At 43.9% G+C, this 21,087-nt stretch overlaps 2 protein-coding genes and 1 non-coding gene across 4 annotated transcripts in view; 2 read left to right on the plus strand and 1 right to left on the minus strand.

The window, feature by feature from the left end:
- LOC137309105 (zinc finger protein 84-like) lies at positions 1 to 12,370 on the plus strand. 2 transcript variants are annotated; one of them, XM_067977400.1, is made up of 4 exons: positions 1 to 172; positions 962 to 1,112; positions 5,906 to 8,224; positions 12,055 to 12,370. In XM_067977400.1, exon 3 carries the CDS (start codon positions 6,254 to 6,256, stop codon positions 7,571 to 7,573), a length of 1,320 nt encoding a protein of 439 aa, XP_067833501.1. In that variant the 5' UTR covers positions 1 to 172; positions 962 to 1,112; positions 5,906 to 6,253; the 3' UTR covers positions 7,574 to 8,224; positions 12,055 to 12,370. The 2 variants fall into 2 exon arrangements, with proteins under 2 accessions (XP_067833501.1, XP_067833500.1); XM_067977399.1 differs by lacking the exon at positions 1 to 172 and having other exon boundaries at positions 897 to 1,112.
- The window catches only part of LOC137309104 (zinc finger protein 585A-like), a 20,961-nt gene continuing 10,625 nt past the window's right edge, over positions 10,752 to 21,087 (minus strand). Inside the window, exon 3 of the mRNA XM_067977398.1 lies at positions 10,752 to 12,576. The gene's annotated coding sequence lies outside the window, so the exon portion shown is untranslated. The remainder of the gene's footprint in view (positions 12,577 to 21,087) is intronic.
- Positions 10,999 to 11,072, plus strand: trnat-agu (transfer RNA threonine (anticodon AGU)). Its single transcript has one exon. It is a non-coding gene; the product is annotated as a tRNA-Thr (tRNA).

Consider the following 21,087-nt stretch of genomic DNA (forward strand, 5'->3'; position numbering starts at 1 on the left):
TTCACCTTTCTGCAGCATTTTTATTTATTAAAATGTTTTCTATATTAAAACTTCAATTAGAGGCTGGAAACCTGTCAGTTAAATCTCGTTTCTCAACCTTTGGATGATTTGAGTGTTTGAAATGGTGCTGTGCCCTGAGCTCGGAACCTGTTTGCCATCCAGACCCGGGGAGGTGAGAATGAGATGGAGTCCCTGCTCCCTCCACAGCTCTTTACAGTAAACACACAGAGAGAATGAAATGGTCAAACACTGTCTGAGAAACAGCAGCCATTCCAGCTCTGCAGCCCTTGTGTATTCGGAGCAGATTCCGCCCAACTTTAGTTCTTTAAATGTGGACGCCGGGCAGGGTGGGATGTGTCGGAGGTCCCCGGGGTGTTTGGGTCACGAGGGGAGGGGGGGAGACAGGCTGAGGGTGGAGGGGGGACTCGGTTTGGGGTGAGGGAAGAGGGGGAGACAGGCTGTGAGGGTTTCAAATCAGTAAAATAGGTCCTTGAAATGTGGCTCATTCCAACAGACAGGTCTCCTGGTCAAACCAGTCCTGCCCTGGGCTGTCCCTGGATTAACATGAGAATGGACAGGTCCCTGAGGGAGACCCATTGAGATTCAGTCTAATATCTCAAAGGCTGAAGCAGGGAGCTCCCCGGGGGTAGGGGATGGCCGTGAGTCTTATCCCAAACCCTCCCCAGGGGCGGGGACAATCTCTCAGTCTGCCGGGGTCCTCCAGCCTGTCCTGAGTGTATTTCTCTCTCTGTCTCTCTCCCAACTTTTCTCTCTCTTTCGATTCTCTGGTTTGTAACCGGGATTTGTGTCTCAGTGTTGGTGCTGAGGGATTGTCGGTGTAACTGGGAGAGGGAGTGGGTGTGGGGGTATTCTGGGCTCTTGCTGTGCCTTTTTAATCCCTTGCTTTTGTATTTTAATCAATTCCCTCTCTCTCTCTCTCTCTCTCTCTCTCTCCCCTCAGGAAACTTTTCGATGAAATGCTGCAAGGAGATGATCCAGAAAGAGACATTTTGTGAGAAGGAGGAGGAGGAATCCTGGGCCAAGAATCGTTCTCTCTGCTGGGCACTGACTGACTGAGACCTTCACCGCAGCCTGGACCCGATGGGGGCCACGTGAGTAATGTCTGGGTTACTCTGGGGGATCACTGGGACATTCTGGGGACACTGGACGATCACTGGGACATTCTGGGGACACTGGGGGATCACTGGGACATTGTACAGGAGCTGACACTGAGACACACACTGACCGTCTGACAGTGCAGCGCTCCCTCAGTACCGACCGTCCAACAGAATATTACCATCTGTTCGAGCCCAAATTCCTCCCTTCGTTCATTGCAAGTGCAACTTTTCAGAAATAACACAAAGTGGATCAAACTATTATTCAGAGGCTGACAATGTGACATATCTCGGGTCTGAATTGAAATTAAAAGCACTTTCAGGGAGCGTCCTGCAGCACGCAGAGAGCCGAAATGTGAAAACAGCCTCCAAATGTTTTCTTAGTTTGAAGTTTAATTTTTGAAAAGGTCACTGACAACTCAGAAAGAAATAGTGTTAATTCCGAAGCCATTTTGGGCCCCCATGTGAAATTGTATTGTAATGGAACCACACAGACACATGGGGAAGCTCAGGAGCAAACTGATTGGAATTTGAGATTTTAATCCCATATTCATTTGTGGCACAGCTCAGCTCAATTCAAACCCAATGTCTGTGCAAGGGACACGTGTCTCCTGACTGTACAGTCTGTGTGTGTGTGTGTCTCAGTCTCACTGGTCCCATAACATAACTTTAAAGCAGTAAAATTAACCAGAACCTGCTCCAAAGACAAAACCGATCCAGATCTTGAAGGTGTGATGATTTCCTCCTTCTCTCTGCTCTGTTGGTGGGAGGCTCATTTCCAGTCCCGGGTATTTGTCTATTCCCCATGTCTGATGGGTTGGTTCCTGTGAACAGTTTGTCAGAGAGTGTTTCACTGCCTCAGGGTGTTTACAGAGAGAGAGAAGCAGCTCCCATCCTGGTCTGAAAGACCCAGTCAATGAGAGATTTATAAAACAATCCAGCCCAGTGGAGTTAAACCTTGTCCCCCATTAATCCAAACACACCATATTGTGAGCAAAATTCAACATTTCACAGGGCCAGTGAGTCCCTGACACGGATTGTACCCACCTCCCTAAACTAAACACAACTCGTTACTGTAAAAAGTGTCTGTCAAAACACAGCCCGTTTAGGGACTGAACCCCTCAAATAACCGTTACACTCAACATTGCAATCTCTCAGTGAATCGTTCCCTTTTACCCACTGTGTACTGTACACGTACAGGAGCTCACACTGAGACACACACGGGCCGTACAGTACCAGACAGGAGTGAATCGTTCCCTTTTACCCACTCTGTGCTGTACACGTACAGGAGCTGACACTGAGACACACACGGGCCGTACAGTACCAGACAGGAGTGAATCGTTCCCTTTTACCCACCGTGTGCTGTACACGTACAGTACAGTTGTGGTGGTGGTTGTTGTGGTGGCCCAAACGCAAAGGCCGACGCTCTGGCATCGCTCTGGGATCTCCGGCTGCACCCTGGCCTCACTCTGGGCTGACTGGGTGCACTCTGGGACCCCGGCATCACTCTGGGGTCACTGGGACATTCTGGGGTCACTGCGGGATCACTGGGGACACTCTGTCGGCCTCTTGCCGCCATGTGACAAGATGGCGGCGGCCATTTTTTCCAAGATTGTGGCCGCGCTTGCCGCCATTTTGTCCAAGTTGGTGGCTGCGCCTGCCGCCATTTTGCCCAAGATGGCGGCCGCGCCTGCCGCCATTTTTTCCAAGATGGTGGCCATGCCGGCCGCCATTTTGTCCAAGACGGACTCTGCGCTTGCCTCCATTTTGTCCAAGCTGGCTTCATTTATTATATAAATAATTGAAAAGTTTAAAATGTAATATAAATGACTCAATAGTTTCATTCATTAAATAAATAATGAATTGCTTATTTTATTATATCAATAATTAAATTGTTTTCAAGTGTTTAATTTATTATATGAATACTTCAAATGTCTCATTTATTATAAAGAGAATTCAATAGTTTAAATTATTCGATTGATTAATTTATTATATAAATAACCAAGAGTTTAATTTATTGTATAAAAAATTCAATAGCTAAATTTATTATATAAATCATTCAATTGTTTAATATATTATAAATAATTCAAGTGTTTAATTTTTTATGTAAATTATTAAATTGTTTAATTTATTATATGAATAATTAAATTGATTAATATATTTGATAAATAATTCAGTAGTTTAATTATATAATAATTCAAGTGTATAATTTAATATATAAATAGCTCCGTTGTTTAATTTATTGTATAAATAATTCAATTTGTGAATTTATTATACAAATAAGCAAGTGTTTAATTAATTAATGAAGCATTCAAGTGTATAATTTATTACATAAATAGTTCATTTGTTCAATTTATTATTTAAATAATTCAACTGTTTAATTTATGATCTAAATAATTCAATAGTTCAATTTATTATATAAATAATCAATTGTTTAATTTCTTACATAACGACTTCAGTTGTTAAAATAAACTATTGAATTATTTTCATAATAAATTAAGCATCTAAATAATTCAATTGATGAAATTATTATACAAATAAACAAGTGTTTAATTTATTATATAATAATGCATGTCTAATTTATTATAAAAAACAATTGTTTAATTTATTATATAAATGATTGAACTGATTATTTGATTCTCTAAATAATTCAATTGTTTAATTTATTATATAAATAATTCATGTTTAATTCATTATATAAATAATTCAAGTGTTTCATTTATTATATAAAAAAATCAATTGTTTAGTTTATTATATAAATAATCCAAGTGTTAAAATTATTATATAAAGAGGTCAAGTGTTTAAATTATATAATTAATTCAAAGGTTTAACTTATCATAGAAAGATTCAAGTGTTTATTTAATCATATTAATAATCCATTATTTAATTTATTGCATGAAGAATTTCAAAATGTTTAATTGATTATATAAATAATTCAAAGGTTTAATTCATTACACATAATAAATTGTTTACTTTATTATATAATGAAGTCTCGTGTTTAATTTATCAGACAAATCATTCAAGTGTTTAATTTATTATATAAATAATTCAACTAAATATTGAATTCTTTATATAATAAATTAAACGAAGGAAAATTTATATAATGAATTAAACTATTGAATTATTTCTACGATAAATTAAACACTTGAATCCTTTATATAATAAATAAACACTAATTGTTTATGTAATAAATTAAACAATTGATTATTTAATGAATTGAACTATTCAATTATTTATGAAATGAATTGAACACTTGAATTGTATGCTTCCAATGTCTTTGTTTTTCGGCCTGGTATTAAGATCATCAATGGCGGCTGCATCATCCAGCATGCAGCGCGGTTCAGATTGTGCCCTATCTGAATCTGTGGAGCCCAGCGCGCAGGCGCAGCAGTGACTCATAATCGGTCAGTGTGTCCTGAGCATGCGCGGCCAGTCGAGGCTGCGGGAGGAGCGCGTTCGGTGCAGGTCAGAGGATCGGAGCAAGAGGCTCAATAAACCCCGGGGCCCGGGTCCGGGCTCAGGCCCAGGCTCAGGCTTTACAAACCCCGAGTGCGGCCCCAGACCCGAATATAAAACAGTGAACATTATCCCCCCCTCACTACCCGCCGGGAAATGAAGGGGAAATGGGGATCGGTCAGGGAGCGTCTATAAATGAAGGAGAAATGGGGATCGGTCAGGGAGCGTCTGTAAATGAAGAAGAAATGGTGAGCGGTCAGGGAGTGTCTGTAAATGAAGGAGAAATGGTGATCGGTCAGGGAGCGTCTGTAAATGAAGGAGAAATGGAGATCGGTCAGGGAGCGTCTGTAAATGAAGGAGAACTGGTGATCGGTCAGGGAGCGTCTGTAAATGAAGGAGAACTGGTGATCGGTCAGGGAGCGTCTGTAAATGAAGGGGAAATGGGGATCGGTCAGGGAGCGTCTGTAAATGAAGGAGAAATGGAGATCGGTCAGGGAGCGTCTGCAAATGAAGGGGAAATGGGGATCGGTCAGGGAGCGTCTGTAAATGAAGGAGAAATGGGGATCGGTCAGGGAGCGTCTGTAAATGAAGGAGAAATGGAGATCGGTCAGGGAGCGTCTGCAAATGAAGGGGAAATGGTGATCGGTCAGGGAGCGTCTGTAAATGATGGAGAAATGGTGATCGGTCAGGGAGCGTCTGTAAATGAAGGAGAAATGGTGATCTCTATATCTTCAGTCATCCAGGGAGCTCTAGCTTTGGATGCTGTTCCTTTCCTCCTCGTGGGAATTTGTCTACTCTGTACCCAAACCAACTCCTCCTTGAAGGCCTCCCACTGTTCAATTACTGTTCTGCCTGCCAATTTTTGATTCCAATCCACCTGGACAAGATCCCTTTTTAACTCACTGGAATTAGCCCTCCTCCAGTTAAGAATTTTCACATTTGACTGTCCCTTGTCCTTTTCCATAACTGTTCTAAACCTAATGAGATTATGATCACTGCTGCCCCACTGAAACATGGTCCACCTGCCCCACTTCATTCTCCACACCCAGCCCACTGCTGTACTCACACTCTCTCACACTCTTTCACACACTCACACTCTCTCACACTCACTCTCTCACACTCTCTCTCACACCCTTTCACTTATGGTTTAGGGCCACTGAAAGATGATGCGATGGATTTGGATTTCAGCACAGGGAGGAGGGAGAGTGTGTGGGACGGGGATTTACAGCTTTGAGGAATGAGAGAGGAAATAATGTTCCATAGAAAGTAAAGTTATCTGATCTGAATTTCTATCCTGTAGTTACAGTGATAACTTTTATAAACTACTTTTACAGGGGAGGATTTGCAGAGGGAAACTCAAACCAAAGATCACGTCAAGATCTGACAGAGTCACTCGATTCATCAGGACCTGAATATCATCGACCTTTGAATGTGGAAGGAGAAATGTTTGTCTGTTCTGTCTGTGGGAGAAGATTTTAGACATCAGTGTGAGTGGAAAAGCACCGAGACACACACCGAGTGCGAGTGTTCCAGTGCACTGACTGTGGAAAGAGCTTTAACCAGTTACACAGCCAGAAAAAACATCGCACCGTTCACAGAGGGGAGAAACCGTCCACGTGTTCTGTGTGTGGACGAGGCTTCAACTGATCATCAACCTGGAGAGACACAAGGACACCCAGACCATGGAGAAACCGTGGAAATGTGGGGACTGTGGGAAGGGATTCAATTACCCGTCCAGGCTGGAAATTCATCAACACAGTCACACTGGGGAGAGGCCGTTCACCTGCTCCGTGTGTGGGAAGGGATTCGCTCAGTCATCCGGCCTCCTGACACACCAGCGAGTTCACTCTGATGAGAGACCTTTTAAATGTTCTGACTGTGAGATGAGGTTTAAAAGCAAAATTAATCTGCTGATACACCAACGTACCCATACTGGGGAGAGGCCGTTCACCTGCTCCGTGTGTGGGAAGGGATTCACTATTTCATCCAGCCTCCAGACACACCAGCGAGTTCACACTGGGGAGAGACCTTTTAAATGTTCTGACTGTGAGAAGAGGTTTAAAAGCAAAATTGAACTGCTGAGACACCAACGCACTCACACTGGGGAGAGACCGTTCATCTGCACCGTGTGTGGGAAGAGATTCACTCAGTCGTCCATCCTGCTGACACACCAGCGAGTTCACACTGGGGAGAGGCCGTTCACCTGCTCCTTGTGTGGGAAGCGATTCACTCGGTCATCCATCCTGCTGAGACACCAGCGAGTTCACTCTGATGAGAGACCTTTTAAATGTTCTGACTGTGAGAAGAGGTTTGAAAGCAAAATTGAACTGCTGAGACACCAACGCACTCACACTGGGGAGAGACCGTTCATCTGCACCGTGTGTGGGAAGAGATTCACTCAGTCATCCAACCTGCTGAAACACCAGCGAGTTCACACTGGGGAGAGGCCGTTCACCTGCACCTTGTGTGGGATGAGATTCACTCGGTCATTCATCCTGCAGAGACACCAGCGAGTTCACTCCGATGAGAGACCTTTTAAATGTTCTGTCTTTGAGAAGAGGTTTAAAAGCAAATTTAATCTGCTGACACACCAACGCACCCACACTGGGGAGAGGCCGTTCTCCTGCTCAGTGTATGGGAAGGGATTCGCTGGGTCATCCACCCTGCTGAAACACCAGCGAGTTCACACTGGGGAGAGACCGTTCACCTGCACCTTGTGTGGGATGAGATTCACTCGGCCATCCAACCTGCTGAGACACCAGCGAGTTCACTCCGATGAGAGACCTTTTAAATGTTCTGACTGTGAGAAGAGGTATAAAAGCAAATTTAATCTGCTGACACACCAACGCACCCACACTGGGGAGAGGCCGTTCACCTGCTCAGTGTGTGGGAAGGGATTCACTTGGGCATCCAACCTGCTGCAACACCAGCGAGTTCACACTGAGAGACCTTTAAATGTTCTGACTGTGGGAAGAGATTTAAAATCAGAAACGAACTGCTGAGACATCAACGCACTCACACTGGGGAGAGACTGTTCACCTGCTCCGTGTGTGGGAAGAGATTCACTCGATCATCCCACCTTCTGAAACATTAATTTGTTGACACTATTGAGTGACCTTTTAATGCAGTGACTGTGAGAAGAGCTTTAAAAGCAGAAATGAACTGCTGACACATCAACGCATGCCCATTGGTTGAGAGACTGTTCACCTGCTCCGTGTGTGGGAAGGGATTCACTCAGTCATCACACGTGCTGAGACACCAGCGAGTTCACGAAATGAGCAGGTCCAACGAGCCGGTCTGTAACACAGGCCAATGACTCAGTGCAGCTCGTTACCCAGTCACAGGGCTCCGTTATAGCCTCTCCTGTCAGTAACACACAAAGAGAAATTGTAAATCTGAAACAGAAAGAGATAATGTATAACACTTCATATCAACCACCAGTTTTTCCCTCTTTCCGGCTTTTAAAACAATCTGTTTCACAGTTTGTCAAATCCGAAACAGCCTCTGGGATTTGCTGATTGAGAATTTCAGTGGAAATTGGGACCGTCATTAAGTATCGGAACAAATATCCCCGCTGAGGTTTCGGGATTGTTACTGGTTTATTTATATCAGTGAGTGGCCAATTTTAAACTCGGTGAGGGTCTAAACCTAAGGTAAGAGCCTGGGATAGACAAGAGATTCTTCAATGTATCAAGTTAAATTACACTGATTCCACCAACACTGGACATCACATCCCTCAAACATTGTTACCTGTTACTGTATAAAACTGGTGAGGGTGGAAATGGGAAATAACTGAAGAAAACTTCATTGTATCAAAGTTAATTCTGATCTTTATTATTATACAAACATTCTACAGCCTATCCCTTAAAAAGGACCCAATATCAAACCAGTCCCCAGTCCCTGGGCCTGTGCCTATGTTGTGATTTGCACCCGCTTCTGACTGACTTGGTATCAGACGCACTCCCGTCAACAGTAAACGGATGGAGCCGGATCCATAAGAGAAAAATGAGGACCGAGCTCCGCGGTTCTCCCAGAGTGCGGGAGGCGGAGTAACAGCAGCAGACAGAGAGATCTCTCTAAACCAGCCGCTGCCGCCGGAGAGAAGCGAGTCCCGTTCCGAGCCGTGTCTGTCAGGCGCCCGCTGACCCTCTCTTCACTGAAGGGGACCGATTCAGCACCAACTCACACACCCACCATTGGATCATTGAATCACCTTCAACACCTGAATTACATCACCACTTAATCCTCTCTTCACGAGGAAATACAAACCTTGTCCACGCAACCTGTCCTCATAATTTAAACATTTTAGCCCCGGTATCATTCTGGTCTTTCTGCGCTGCACCTCCTGCAAGGCCAATATATCCTTCCTGAGGTCTGGTGCCCAGGACTGAATGCCGTACTCTAAATGTGGCCTTAGCAGAGTTGAAAGAATTCTATCATAACTTCCACCCTTTTGAATTCCAGTTCCCTTGAGATAAAGGCCGACATTCCATTAGCCATTTTAATTATTTTTTGCACCTGTCTGCCAACTCTTCGTGATTTCCCGAAGTATCTCTGCTCACCCACAGTTCCTGGCTTCTCACCATTTCGAAAATACTCTGATTTATCTTGCTTAGGGCCAAAGTGGATGGCCTCACATTTCCCCAGATTGAAACTTTGAACAGTCTGGAGCTCTTTTGTCGAGAAAAGAGAAGGCTGAGGGTGACCTGATACAGGACTTTAAGATTATGCAAGGGTTTGATCGGTCAGATGTCGATAAGGTGTTTGTACTGTTGGGAGTGGGGATGTGAGAACTTAGGGCCATGAATATAATAGTCATCAATAAATCCAATCTGGCATTCAAGGGAAACATATTTATCCAGAGAGTCGTTAGAATGTGCAGCTCGCCACCACAAGGAGTAGTTAAGGCGAATATCATGGATGCATTTACAGGGAAGCTGGATAAACACATGGAGGAGAAAGGAATATTCGGGTTTGCTCATCGGGTTAGATGAAGAGGGGTTGGAGGAGGCTCGTCTGCAGCATAAACACCGGTATAGTCTGGTTGGGCCGAATTGCCTGTTTCTGTGATGTACATTCGATGTAATTCTATGTAAGCTCCATCTGACACAGTTTTACCAACTCACTGAATCTCTCAATTTCCCTTTGTAACTTTATGCTCCCATCTACACTACTCACTGTGCACCCAAACTTGGTGTCGTCGACAAACCTGGATATACCGCTCTCTATTCCTTTATCTGCCTCATTTATACAGATCCCTGGGGGACACCACTAATCAAATCCTGTCAATTTGAGTACATACCCATTAACCCTACTCTCTGTCTCCTACCTCCAAACCAACTCCCTCCCCATGTCAATGGGTTGCTTTGAATTCCACATGTTCTCATTTCTGTTAACAGTCTCTGATGTTAAACCTAAACGAATGCCTCTGGAAGTCAATACACACATAACCCCCATAGACACTCCATTATTTACCACGTTAGTTACATCTTCAAAAAGTTTCGTTGGACTTGACTTACACTTTACAAATCCATGCTGACTCTCTCTGATCAATTCATGTTTATCCAAGTGCTCAGTCATTCTTTCCCTAATAACAGATACTGGTAACTTCCCCACAACAGACGTCAGACGAATCGGTCTATAATTTCCTGCTTTATCTCTCCTACCCTTCCTAATTAATGGAATGATATTTGAAATTTTTCAATCCATGGAACAATTCCTGAATCAAGAGAGTTTTGAACGATCATGACTAAAGCATGTACAATTTCCTCACCTATTCCCCTGGGATGGTCACCATCAGGTCCTGGAGATTTGTTTATCTTTAGTCGAATTGTTTTCTCCAGTACCATTATTTTACTTACACTGAATCCCCTTGATTTATTTTCAGTTTTCCTCGTGTCTCTGGTACATTATCCTCATGCTTTTCTGTGAGTGTCAAAAAAGGCTGCTATTTCCTGATTTTTCAATTACAATATCACCTCCATTTGTCTTTAAGGGGCCCACATTACTCTTAGTCACCCTTCTTTCTCTTAATGTACGTGTAAAAACTTTGAAAGTTGTCCTTAATTTCACTCACAAGTTTTTCTCGTTTTCCCTCTTTGCACCTTTTACATTTTTTTTGTTTCAGCACCACAATAAACAACTCTTCACTGTGAAATTTGCTAAATTAGTTCTTCAGTGTCAGAGCGAGAATTGTCCATCCCCAATTTATTTAAAGTAACAAACACAAGCACAAATATTCATCCGTGTATCAAAGCACTGATGGACACAGAAAGATAAACACAGCTTGAAACGCAGTCAGTATCGGGATTCACAGGGAAACGGGCAAGCGAAATAGACAAAGATCAAACAGTCTGAACCCCCAACAGAATGTGACGTGTAGCTGATAGATATTAATGAGAGGAGGTGGGAAACAGGACCATGACTTGGCTCTGTGGCTTAGTTGGTTAAAGCGCTTGTTCAGTAAACAAGAGATCCTGGGTTCAACTCCCAGCGGTGCCTTTGTTTAATTCGTGGTGTTTAGTGAATTTTAGACGGAAAAACGTACAGTGCGGTGTTTGTGTTTTGTTCAGGAACCAACACAGAACTGATCAGGAAGTCTCTTCAAAAATGCCTTTTCATGAAACAGTCAGCCCTCTCATGGAATGTGTCAGTGACACGTTCTTGTTTCTGGGCTCGTTGAGGTCGGGGGATAATTCTCGATTCGAGGGTCATACCCTGGAGAAGCCCTAATTTAACCCTAGACTTTTGATCTTGACGTGCGGTTCAAACTTTGCAAAGAGGAAAAATAAATCCACAAATCACTCCACCTGAATCTCAAGCGCTTTCGGAAGAAGTTCAGTTCAAACAATCAGGACTTTAAAGGCACCTCAATGACCTGCACTTTCATTGAACGAGCTTTGCTTCCAATTGCATTCAACCTTGAAACCGCTCTGGGTTTTCATCTCACTGAAGCAGAGTGTGGCCGCTCTGTATCTGTGAGCATGTCGGTGACGAGGTTCGCTCTGATATTGGTCGCTTTCAATTTTTAAGATCTCGTCAAGTTCATGGAAAAGAAACCGAGAATCGAATTGTCCCTCCAAGTGATGAATTGAAGGGATTGGTGCTCCAAGCAGATCTGGAAAATGCGCAGTGCGGTCGCTCAGGAATTCCAAATCCACCCTCTCGCCACTCGGCGATCATATTAACTGAGCTTTACTCTGGCCCAGTGTCACCGCGCTGAAATCGAGTATTTCTCCGGCACGTTTCTCTTAACTTCACAGTTGCTGGTTTAAGAGTGAAGACCGGCTCGTTGGATTTTCACTCCTGCAAGTTTCAACCATTCATTTTGGAAAAGTAAACTGACAGTGGACAGCTGTTATATTGGTCACTGCAGCCTCAAGGTTTAGCTCAGTGAATTACTGGTTTCGCAGGTGACCTCTTCACTTGTCTCGGTGGTGCTATTGGTTAGATTGATTCGAGCCCTTATTTTATTTTTCCTCAGGATTCATTGCCTCAAAGTTCCAGGGTTTCAATGTGTGTTTTGTCTGCAAGAAAATGTACCGTGATCATAGCCGGCTGAGCAGGGCTGATATTCCACCATTTACCCTGTGGACTAAAAAAAACCTTGTGATCGGAGAGCAGGCACATGAAACTTATAAAGGAATGGAACATTGGCTTCACGGAAATCACAATTCATCTTGAGACAAGGTCCCGAAAGGCGAATTCGCTGAGACATGGAGATTCCTGTAGTGAGCGAGACCAGACTGTTTCTATGTTCAGAGAATAAATGGCGCACGCTTTATGTTGGAAAAGCAAAACGGTGGGGATTTTTGTCATAGCCCGATGCCTTTCGTGTTGTATCAATTGTCCCTCGTTGCGTTACTTTCATCTTGATCGCATAACCAGTTAGGGCGTTCTTGTGATAAATGGCGACAATTGCCTGCTTTGATAAATTTAACAACGGCTGCACCAGATTCCTGGCGTCAAAAACACTGAACTTTTAATCCCACTCTTAAGATACAGTCTGTAAAATAATGACATTTCATCACTTGAAATGCACAAAAATCAAAGATTCCAACCACTCGCTGTGTAAAGAAGTTTTTACTCATGTCACCTTTGCTTCTTTTACCAATCACCTTAAATCTATGCCCTTTGGTTCATGTCCCTTCCGCCAATGGGAACAGTTTCACTCTATCTACTCTGTCAAGGCCCTTCATGATTTTGAATATGTCTGTCAAATCTCCTCTCAGCCTTCTCAGTTCCAAGGAGAACAATCCCAGCTTCTTCAGTCTATCCACGTAATTTAAGTCCCTCATCCCTGGAATCATTCTAGTAAATCTCCTCTGCACCCTCTCAAGGCCTTCACATCCTTCCAAAATTGCACTGCCCAGAACGGGACACAATACTTCATTTGTGGCCGAAATAGTGTTTTATAAAGGTTCATCATGACTTCCTTGTTTTCTAATGTATGCCCTCTTCATAAAGCCCAGGACCCCGTCTGCTTTTTAAACCGCTTTCTCAACCTGCCCTGCTACTTTCAACGATTTGTGCACATATACCCCAAGATCCCTCTGTTCCTCTAACCCTTTCAGAATTGTGCCCTCTCGTTTATATTGCCTCTCCTCGTTTTTCCTACCGAAATGCATCACCTCGCATTTTTCCGTGTTAAACTTCATCTGCCACGTGTCTGTCCATGCCACCAGCGTGTCCATATCCTCTTCAAGTCTATCATAGAATCATAGAAGTTACAACATGGAAACAGGCCCTTTGGCCCAACATGTCCATGTCGCCCAGTTTATACCACCAAGCTACTCCCAATTTCCTGCACTTGGCCCATCTCCCTCTATACCCATCTTACCCATGTAACTGTCCAAATGCTTTTTAAAAGACAAAATTGTACCCGCCTCTACTACTGCCTCTGGCAGCTCGTTCCAGACACTCACCACCCTTTGAGTGAAAAAATTGCCCCTCTGGACCCTTTTGTATCTCTCCCCTCTCACCTTAAATCTATGCCCCCTCGTTATAGACTCCCCTACCTTTGGGAAAAGATTTTGACTATCGACCTTATCTATGCCCCTCATTATTTTATAGACTTCTATAAGATCACCCCTTAATCTCCTACTCTCCAGGGAAAAAAGTCCCAGTCTGTCTAACCTCTCCCTAAAAGTCAAACCATCAAGTCCCGGTAGCATCCGAGTAAATATTTTCTGCACTCTTTCTAGTTTAATAATATCCTTTCTATAATAGGGTGACCAGAACTGTACACCGTACTCCAAGTGTGGCCTCACCAATGCCCTGTACAACTTCAACAAGACATCCCAACTCCTGCATTCAATGTTCTGACCAATGAAACCAAGCATGCCGAATGCCTTCTTCACCACCCTATCCACCTGTGACTCCACTTTCAAGGAGCTATGAACCTGTACTCCTAGATCTCTTTGTTCTATAACTTTCCCCAACGCCCTACCATTAACGGAGTAGGTCCTGGCCCGATTCAATCTACCAAAATGCATCACCTCACATTTATCTAAATAAAACTCCATCTGCCATTCATCGGCCCACTGACCCAATTTATCAAGATCCCGTTGCAATCCTAGATAACCTTCTTCACTGTCCACAATGCCACCAATCTTGGTGTCATCTGCAAACTTACTAACCATGCCTCCTAAATTCTCATCCAAATCATTAATATAAATAACAAATAACAGCGGACCCAGCACCGATCCCTGAGGCACACCGCTGGACACAGGCATCCAGTTTGAAAAACAACCCTCTACAACCACCCTCTGTCTTCTGTCGTCAAGCCAATTTTGTATCCAATTGGCTACCTCACCTTGGATCCCATGAGATTTAACCTTATGCAACAACCTACCATGCGGTACCTTGTCAAAGGCTTTGCTGAAGTCCATGTAGACCACGTCCACTGCACAGCCCTCATCTATCTTCTTGGTTACCCCTTCAAAAAACTCAATCAAATTCGTGAGACATGATTTTCCTTTCACAAAACCATGCTGACTGTTCCTAATTAGTCCCTGCCTCTCCAAATGCCTGTAGATCCTGTCCCTCAGAATACCCTCTAACAACTTACCCACTACAGATGTCAGGCTCACCGGTCTGTAGTTCCCAGGCTTTTCCCTGCCGCCCTTCTTAAACAAAGGCACAACATTTGCTACCCTCCAATCTTCAGGCACCTCACCTGTAGCGGTGGATGATTCAAATATCTCTGCTAGGGGACCCGCAATTTCCTCCCTAACCTCCCATAACGTCCTGGGATACATTTCATCAGGTCCCGGAGATTTATCTACCTTGATGCGCGTTAAGACTTCCAGCACCTCCCTCTCTGTAATATGTACACTCCTCAAGACATCACTATTTATTTCCCCAAGTTCCCTCACATCCATGCCTTTCTCAACCGTAAATACCGATGTGAAATATTCATTCAGGATCTCACCCATCTCTTGTGGTTCCGCACATAGATGACCTTGTTGATCCTTAAGAGGCCCTACTCTCTCCCTAGTTACTCTTTTGCCCTTTATGTATTTGTAGAAGCTCTTTGGATTCTCCTTTGCCTTATCTGCCAAAGCAATCTCATGTCCCCTTTTTGCCTTCCTGATTTCTCTCTTAACTCTGCTCCGGCAATCTCTATACTCTTCAAGGGATCCACTTGATCCCAGCTGCCTATGCATGTCATATGCCTCCTTCTTCTTTTTGACAAGGGCCTCAATCTCCCGAGTCATCCAAGGTTCCCTACTTCTACCAGCCTTGCCCTTCACTTTATAAGGAATGTGCTTACCCTGAACCCTGGTTAACACACTTTTGAAAGCCTCCCACTTACCAGACGTCCCTTTGCCTGCCAACAGACTCTCCCAATCAACTTCTGAAAGTTCCAGTCTAATACCATCAAAATTGGCCTTTCCCCAATTTAGAATTTTAACTTTTGGGCCAGACCTATCCTTCTCCATAGCTATCTTAAAACTAATGGAATTATGATCACTGGTCCCAAAGTGATCCCTCACTAACACTTCTGTCACCTGCCCTTCCTTATTTCCCAAGAGGAGGTCAAGTTTCGCCTCCTCTCTAGTTGGGCCATCCACATACTGATTGAGAAATTCCTCCTGAATACACTCAACAAATTTCTCTCCATCCAAGCCCCTAATGCTATGGCTGTCCCAGTCAATGTTGGGAAAGTTAAAGTCCCCTACTATTACCACCCTATTTTTCTTGCAGCTGTCTGTAATCTCCTTGCATATTTGCTCCTCAATTTCCCGTTGACTATTTGGGGGTCTGTAGTACAATCCTATCAAAGTGATCTCTCGCTTCTTATTTTTCAGTTCTACCCATATAGACTCAGTGGGCGAACCCTCGGATATATCCCCTCTCACTACTGCCGTGATGTTCTCCCTAATCAAGAACGCAACTCCCCCTCCTCTCTTACCTCCTGCTCTATCTTTCCTAAAGCATCTGTACCCTGGAACATTGAGCTGCCAGTCCTGCCCCATCTCACTGTTCTCTACCCTTCCAAGTTTTGTGTCATCTGCAAATTTTGATATATATCAAGAAAAGTAGTGGTCCCAGCACCGACCCCTATGGAACACCATTGCCCACCTCCCTCCAGTCCGAAAAACAACCATTCACCACAACTCTCTGTTTCCTGTCATTTAGCCAGTGCTGCATCCATATTGCTATTGCCCCCTTTATTCCATGGGCTGCAATCTTGATAGCAAGCCTACCACGTGGCACTTTATCAAACGCTTTTTGAAAGTCCATATACACCACGTCAACTGCATTGACCTCATCTACCCTCTCTGTTACCTCATCAAACAACTCTATCAAGTTGGTTAAACACGATTTGCCTTTAACAAATCCGTGCTGGAATTCCCTAATCAATCCACACTCGTCCAAGTGACTGTTAATTCTGTCCCGGATTATCATTTCCAAAACTTTCCCCATCACCGAGGTTAAACTGACTGGCCTATAGTTGCTGGGTTTATCTTTACACCCTTTTTTTGAACAAGGTTGTAACATTTGCAATTCTCCAGTCCTCCGGCACCATCCCCATATCTAAGGATGTCTGGAAGATTATGGCCAGTACCTGTGCAATTTCCCCCTTTACTTTCCTCAGCATCCTCGGGTGCATCCCATCTGGACCAGGTGACTTATCTATTTTAAGTACAGCAAGCCTTTCTAGTACCTCTTCTTTCTCATTTTTTAGCCCATCCAGTATCTTAACTATATCTTCCTTTATCAAGAATCTGGCAGCATCTTCTTCCTTGGTAAAGAACAATGCGAAGTACTCATTTAGTACCTCAGGCCATGTCCACTGCCTCCATGAGTACATAAGAACATAAGTACATAAGAAATTGGAGCAGGAGTAGGCCAATCGGCCCCTCGAGCCTGCTCCGCCATTCAATAAGATCATGGCTGATCTGATCCCAACCACAAATCTAAAGAACACAAGAAGTAGGAGCAGGACCCGGCCACACAGCCCCTGGGCCCTCTGCACCACCCACAGGGCATTGACCGATCCGAACTCAGCTTCATGTCCAATTTCCTGCCCGCTCCCCATAACCCCTAATTCCCTTTACTTCTAGAAAACTGTCTATTTCTGTTTTAAATTTATCTAATGATGTAGCTTCCACAGCTTCCTGGGGCAGCAAATTCCACAGACCTACCACCCTCTGAGTGAAGAAGTTTCTCCTCATCTCAGTTTTGAAAGAGCAGCCCCTTATTCTAAGATTATGCCCCCTAGTTCTAGTTTCACCCATCTTTGGGAACATCCTTACTGCATCCACCCGATCAAGCCCCTTCACAATCTTATATGTTTCAATAAGATCGCCTCTCATTCTTCTGAACTCCAATGAGTAGAGTCCCAATCTACTCAACCTCTCCTCATATGTCCGCCCCCTCATCCCCGGGATTAACCGAGTGAACCTTCTTTGTACTGCCTCGAGAGCAAGTATGTCTTTTCTTAAGTATGGAGACCAAAACTGTATGCAGTATTCCAGGTGCGGTCTCACCAATACCTTATATAACTGCAGCAATACCTCCCTGTTTTTATATTCTATCCCCCAAGCAATAAAAGCCAACATTCCGTTGGCTTTCTTGATCACCTGCTGCACCTGCATACCAACTTTTTGATTTTCTTGCACTAGGACCCCCAGATCCCTTTGTACTGCAGTACTTTCCACTTTCTCGCCATTAAGATAATAACTTGCTCTCTGATTTTTCCTGCCAAAGTGCATACCCTCACATTTTCCAATATTATATTGCATCTGCCAAATCTCCGCCCACTCACCCAGCCTGCCTATATCCCCTTGCAGGTTTTTTATGTCCTCCTCACTCTCTACTTTCCCTCCCATCTTTGTATCATCTGCAAATTTTGATATGTTGCACTCGGTCCCCTCCTCCAAATCGTTAATATAGATTGTAAAGAGTTGGGGACCCAGCACCGACCCCTGTGGAACACCACTGGTTACTGGTTGCCAGTCCGAAAATGAACCATTTATCCCAACTCTCTGCTTCCTGTTCGATAACCAATCCTCCACCCATGCCAGAATATTACCCCCAATCCCGTTATTTTTTATCTTAAGTAATAATCTTTTATGTGGCACCTTGTCGAATGCCTTCTGGAAGTCTAAATACACTATGTCCACTGGTTCCCCTTTATCCACCCTGTACGTTATATCCTCAAAGAACTCAAGCAAATTTGTCAGACATGACTTCCCCTTCATAAAGCCATGCTGACTTTGTCCTATTAAATTATGCTTATCTAAATGTTCCGTTACTGTCTCCTTAATAATAGACTCCAAAATTTTACCCACCACAGATGTTAAGCTAACTGGCCTATAATTTCCAGCCTTCTGCCTACTACCCTTTTTAAATAACAGTGTTACATTAGCAGTTTTCCAATCTGCCGGGACCTCTCCTGAGTCCAGGGAATTTTGGAAAACTATCACCAAAGCATCCACAATCCCTACTGCCACTTCCCTCAAGACCCTAGGATGGAAGCCATCAGGTCCAGGGGATTTATCCGCCTTGAGTCCCATTATTTTACTGAGTACCATCTCCTGAGTGATTTTAATCGTATTTAGCTCCTCCCCCCGTAGAGTCCCCTGTTTGTCCAGTGTTGGGATATTCTTAGTGTCCTCTACTGTAAAGACTGAAACAAAATATTTGTTCAGCATTTTTGCCATCTCCATGTTTCCCACCATTAATTTCCCGGTCTCATCCTCTAAGGGACCTACGTTTGCCTTAGCCACCCTTTTTCTTTTTATATAACGATAGAAACTCTTGCTATCTGTTTTTATATTTTTTGCTGATTTCTTTTCATAATCTAACTTCCCTTTCTTAATCAATCCTTTAGTTACTTTTTGCTGTCTTTTGAAGAATTCCCAATCTTCTATCCTCCCACTAAGTTTGGCTACCTTATATGTCCTTGTTTTTAGTCGGATACTATCCTTGATTTCTTTACTTAGCCACGGATGGCTGTCATTTCTTTTACACCCTTTTTTCCTCAGTGGAATATATTTATTTTGAAAGTTGTAAAATAACTCCCTAAATGAACACCACTGCTCATGTACCGTCTTACCCTTTAATCTATTTTCCCAGTCCACTTTAATCAATTCCGCTCTCATACCATCATAGTCTCCTTTATTCAAGCTCAGTACGCTTGTTTGAGAATCAACCTTCTCACCCTCTAATTGGATATGGAATTCAACCATGTTGTGGTCGCTCGTTCCAAGGGGATCCTTAACTGGGACATTATTAATTAATCCTGACTCATTACACAGGACCAGGTCCAAGGTTGCCTGCCCCCTTGTAGGATCAGTTACATACTGCTCAAGAAATCCATCCCTGATGCACTCAATGAACTCGTCCTCAAGGCTGCTCTGCCCAATTTGATTTGTCCAGTTAATATGATAATTAAAATCCCCCATAATTATGGCTGTTCCCTTATTACATGCCCCGACTATTTCCTGATTAATACTTCTTCCAGCAGAGTTGCAACTATTAGGAAGCCTATATACTACGCCCACTAATGTTTTTTTCCCTTATTATTCCTTATCTCCACCCAAACTGTTTCATTATCTTGATGCTTTGTCCCAATATCATTTCTCTGTATTACAGTGATTCCTTCCTTAATTAACATAGCCACCCCACCTCCCCTTCCTTCCTGCCTGTCCTTCCTGATTGTTAAATACCCTGGCATATTTAATTCCCAGTCGTTGTCACCCTGCAGCCATGTTTCTGTAATGGCCACAAGATCATACCCATACGTAGTTATTTGTGCCGTTAACTCGTCCATTTTATTACGAATGCTACGTGCATTCAGATAAAGAACTTTCAAATCTGTTTTGTGACGCTTAGTTCCTGCTTTTTCCTTTTTTAACACTTTACCTATTACTCCATACCTTCTGTCCCTTCCTGTTACGCTTTCCTCTCTCTCCCTGCTCAGGTTCCCAACCCCCTGCCACTTTAGTTTAAACCCTCCCCAACAGCACTAGCAAACACTCCTCCTAGGACAGCGGTCCCGGCCCTGCCCAGGTGCAGACCGTCCGGTTTTTACTGGTCCCACCTCCCCCAGAACCGTTTCCAGTGTCCCAGGAATTTGAATCCCTCCCCCTTGCACCATTCCTCTAGCCACGTATTCATTTGAAATATCCTCCTATTTCTACTCTGACTAGCACGTGGCACTGGCAGCAATCCTGAGATTACTACCTTTGAGGTCCTATTTTTTAATTTACCTCCTAACTCCCTATATTCTGCTTTTAGGACCTCATCCCCTTTTTTACCTATATCGTTGGTGCCTATGTGCACCACGACAGCTGGCTGTTCGCCCTCCCCCTCCAAAATGTTCTGTAGCCGCTCCGAGACATCCTTGATCCTTGCACCAGGGAGGCAACACACCATCCTGGAGTCTCGGTTGCGGCCGCAGAAACGCCTGTCTATTCCCCTTACAATTGAGTCCCCTATCACTATAGCTCTGCCACTCTTTTTCCTCCCAGCCTGTGCAGCAGAGCTACCCGTGGTGCCAGGAAGTTGGCTGCTGCTGCCTTCCCCTGATAAGTCATTCCCCCCAACAGCATCCAAAGTGGCATATCTGTTTGAGAGGGGGATGGCCACAGGGGACCCCTGCACTACCTGCCTGCATCTCTTACTCTTCCTGGTGGTCACCCATTCACTTCCTGCCTGTATACCCTTTACCTGCGGTGTGACCAACTCGCTAAATGTGCTATCCACGAGTTTCTCTGCATCGCGGATGCTCCACAGTGAGTCCACCCGCAGCTCCAGCTCCGAGATACGATCGGTCAGTAGCTGCAGGTGGACACACTTCCCGCACACATGGTCAGCAGGGACACTGGTAGTGTCCATGACTTCCCACATCTTGCAGGAGGAGCATATCACGGGTGCGAGGTCTGCTGCCATGACTTGCCTTAGCTTAGTTACCCCTTTTAAATTACGTTGAAATTAGAAAATGTTAACTATACTAGGGACCTAGGTTCACTAAAAAAAAAACACTATCTGCTATAAAACC

Source organism: Heptranchias perlo, unplaced genomic scaffold (genome assembly GCF_035084215.1).
Source record: "Heptranchias perlo isolate sHepPer1 unplaced genomic scaffold, sHepPer1.hap1 HAP1_SCAFFOLD_1470, whole genome shotgun sequence".
Taxonomy (NCBI): domain Eukaryota; kingdom Metazoa; phylum Chordata; class Chondrichthyes; order Hexanchiformes; family Hexanchidae; genus Heptranchias; species Heptranchias perlo.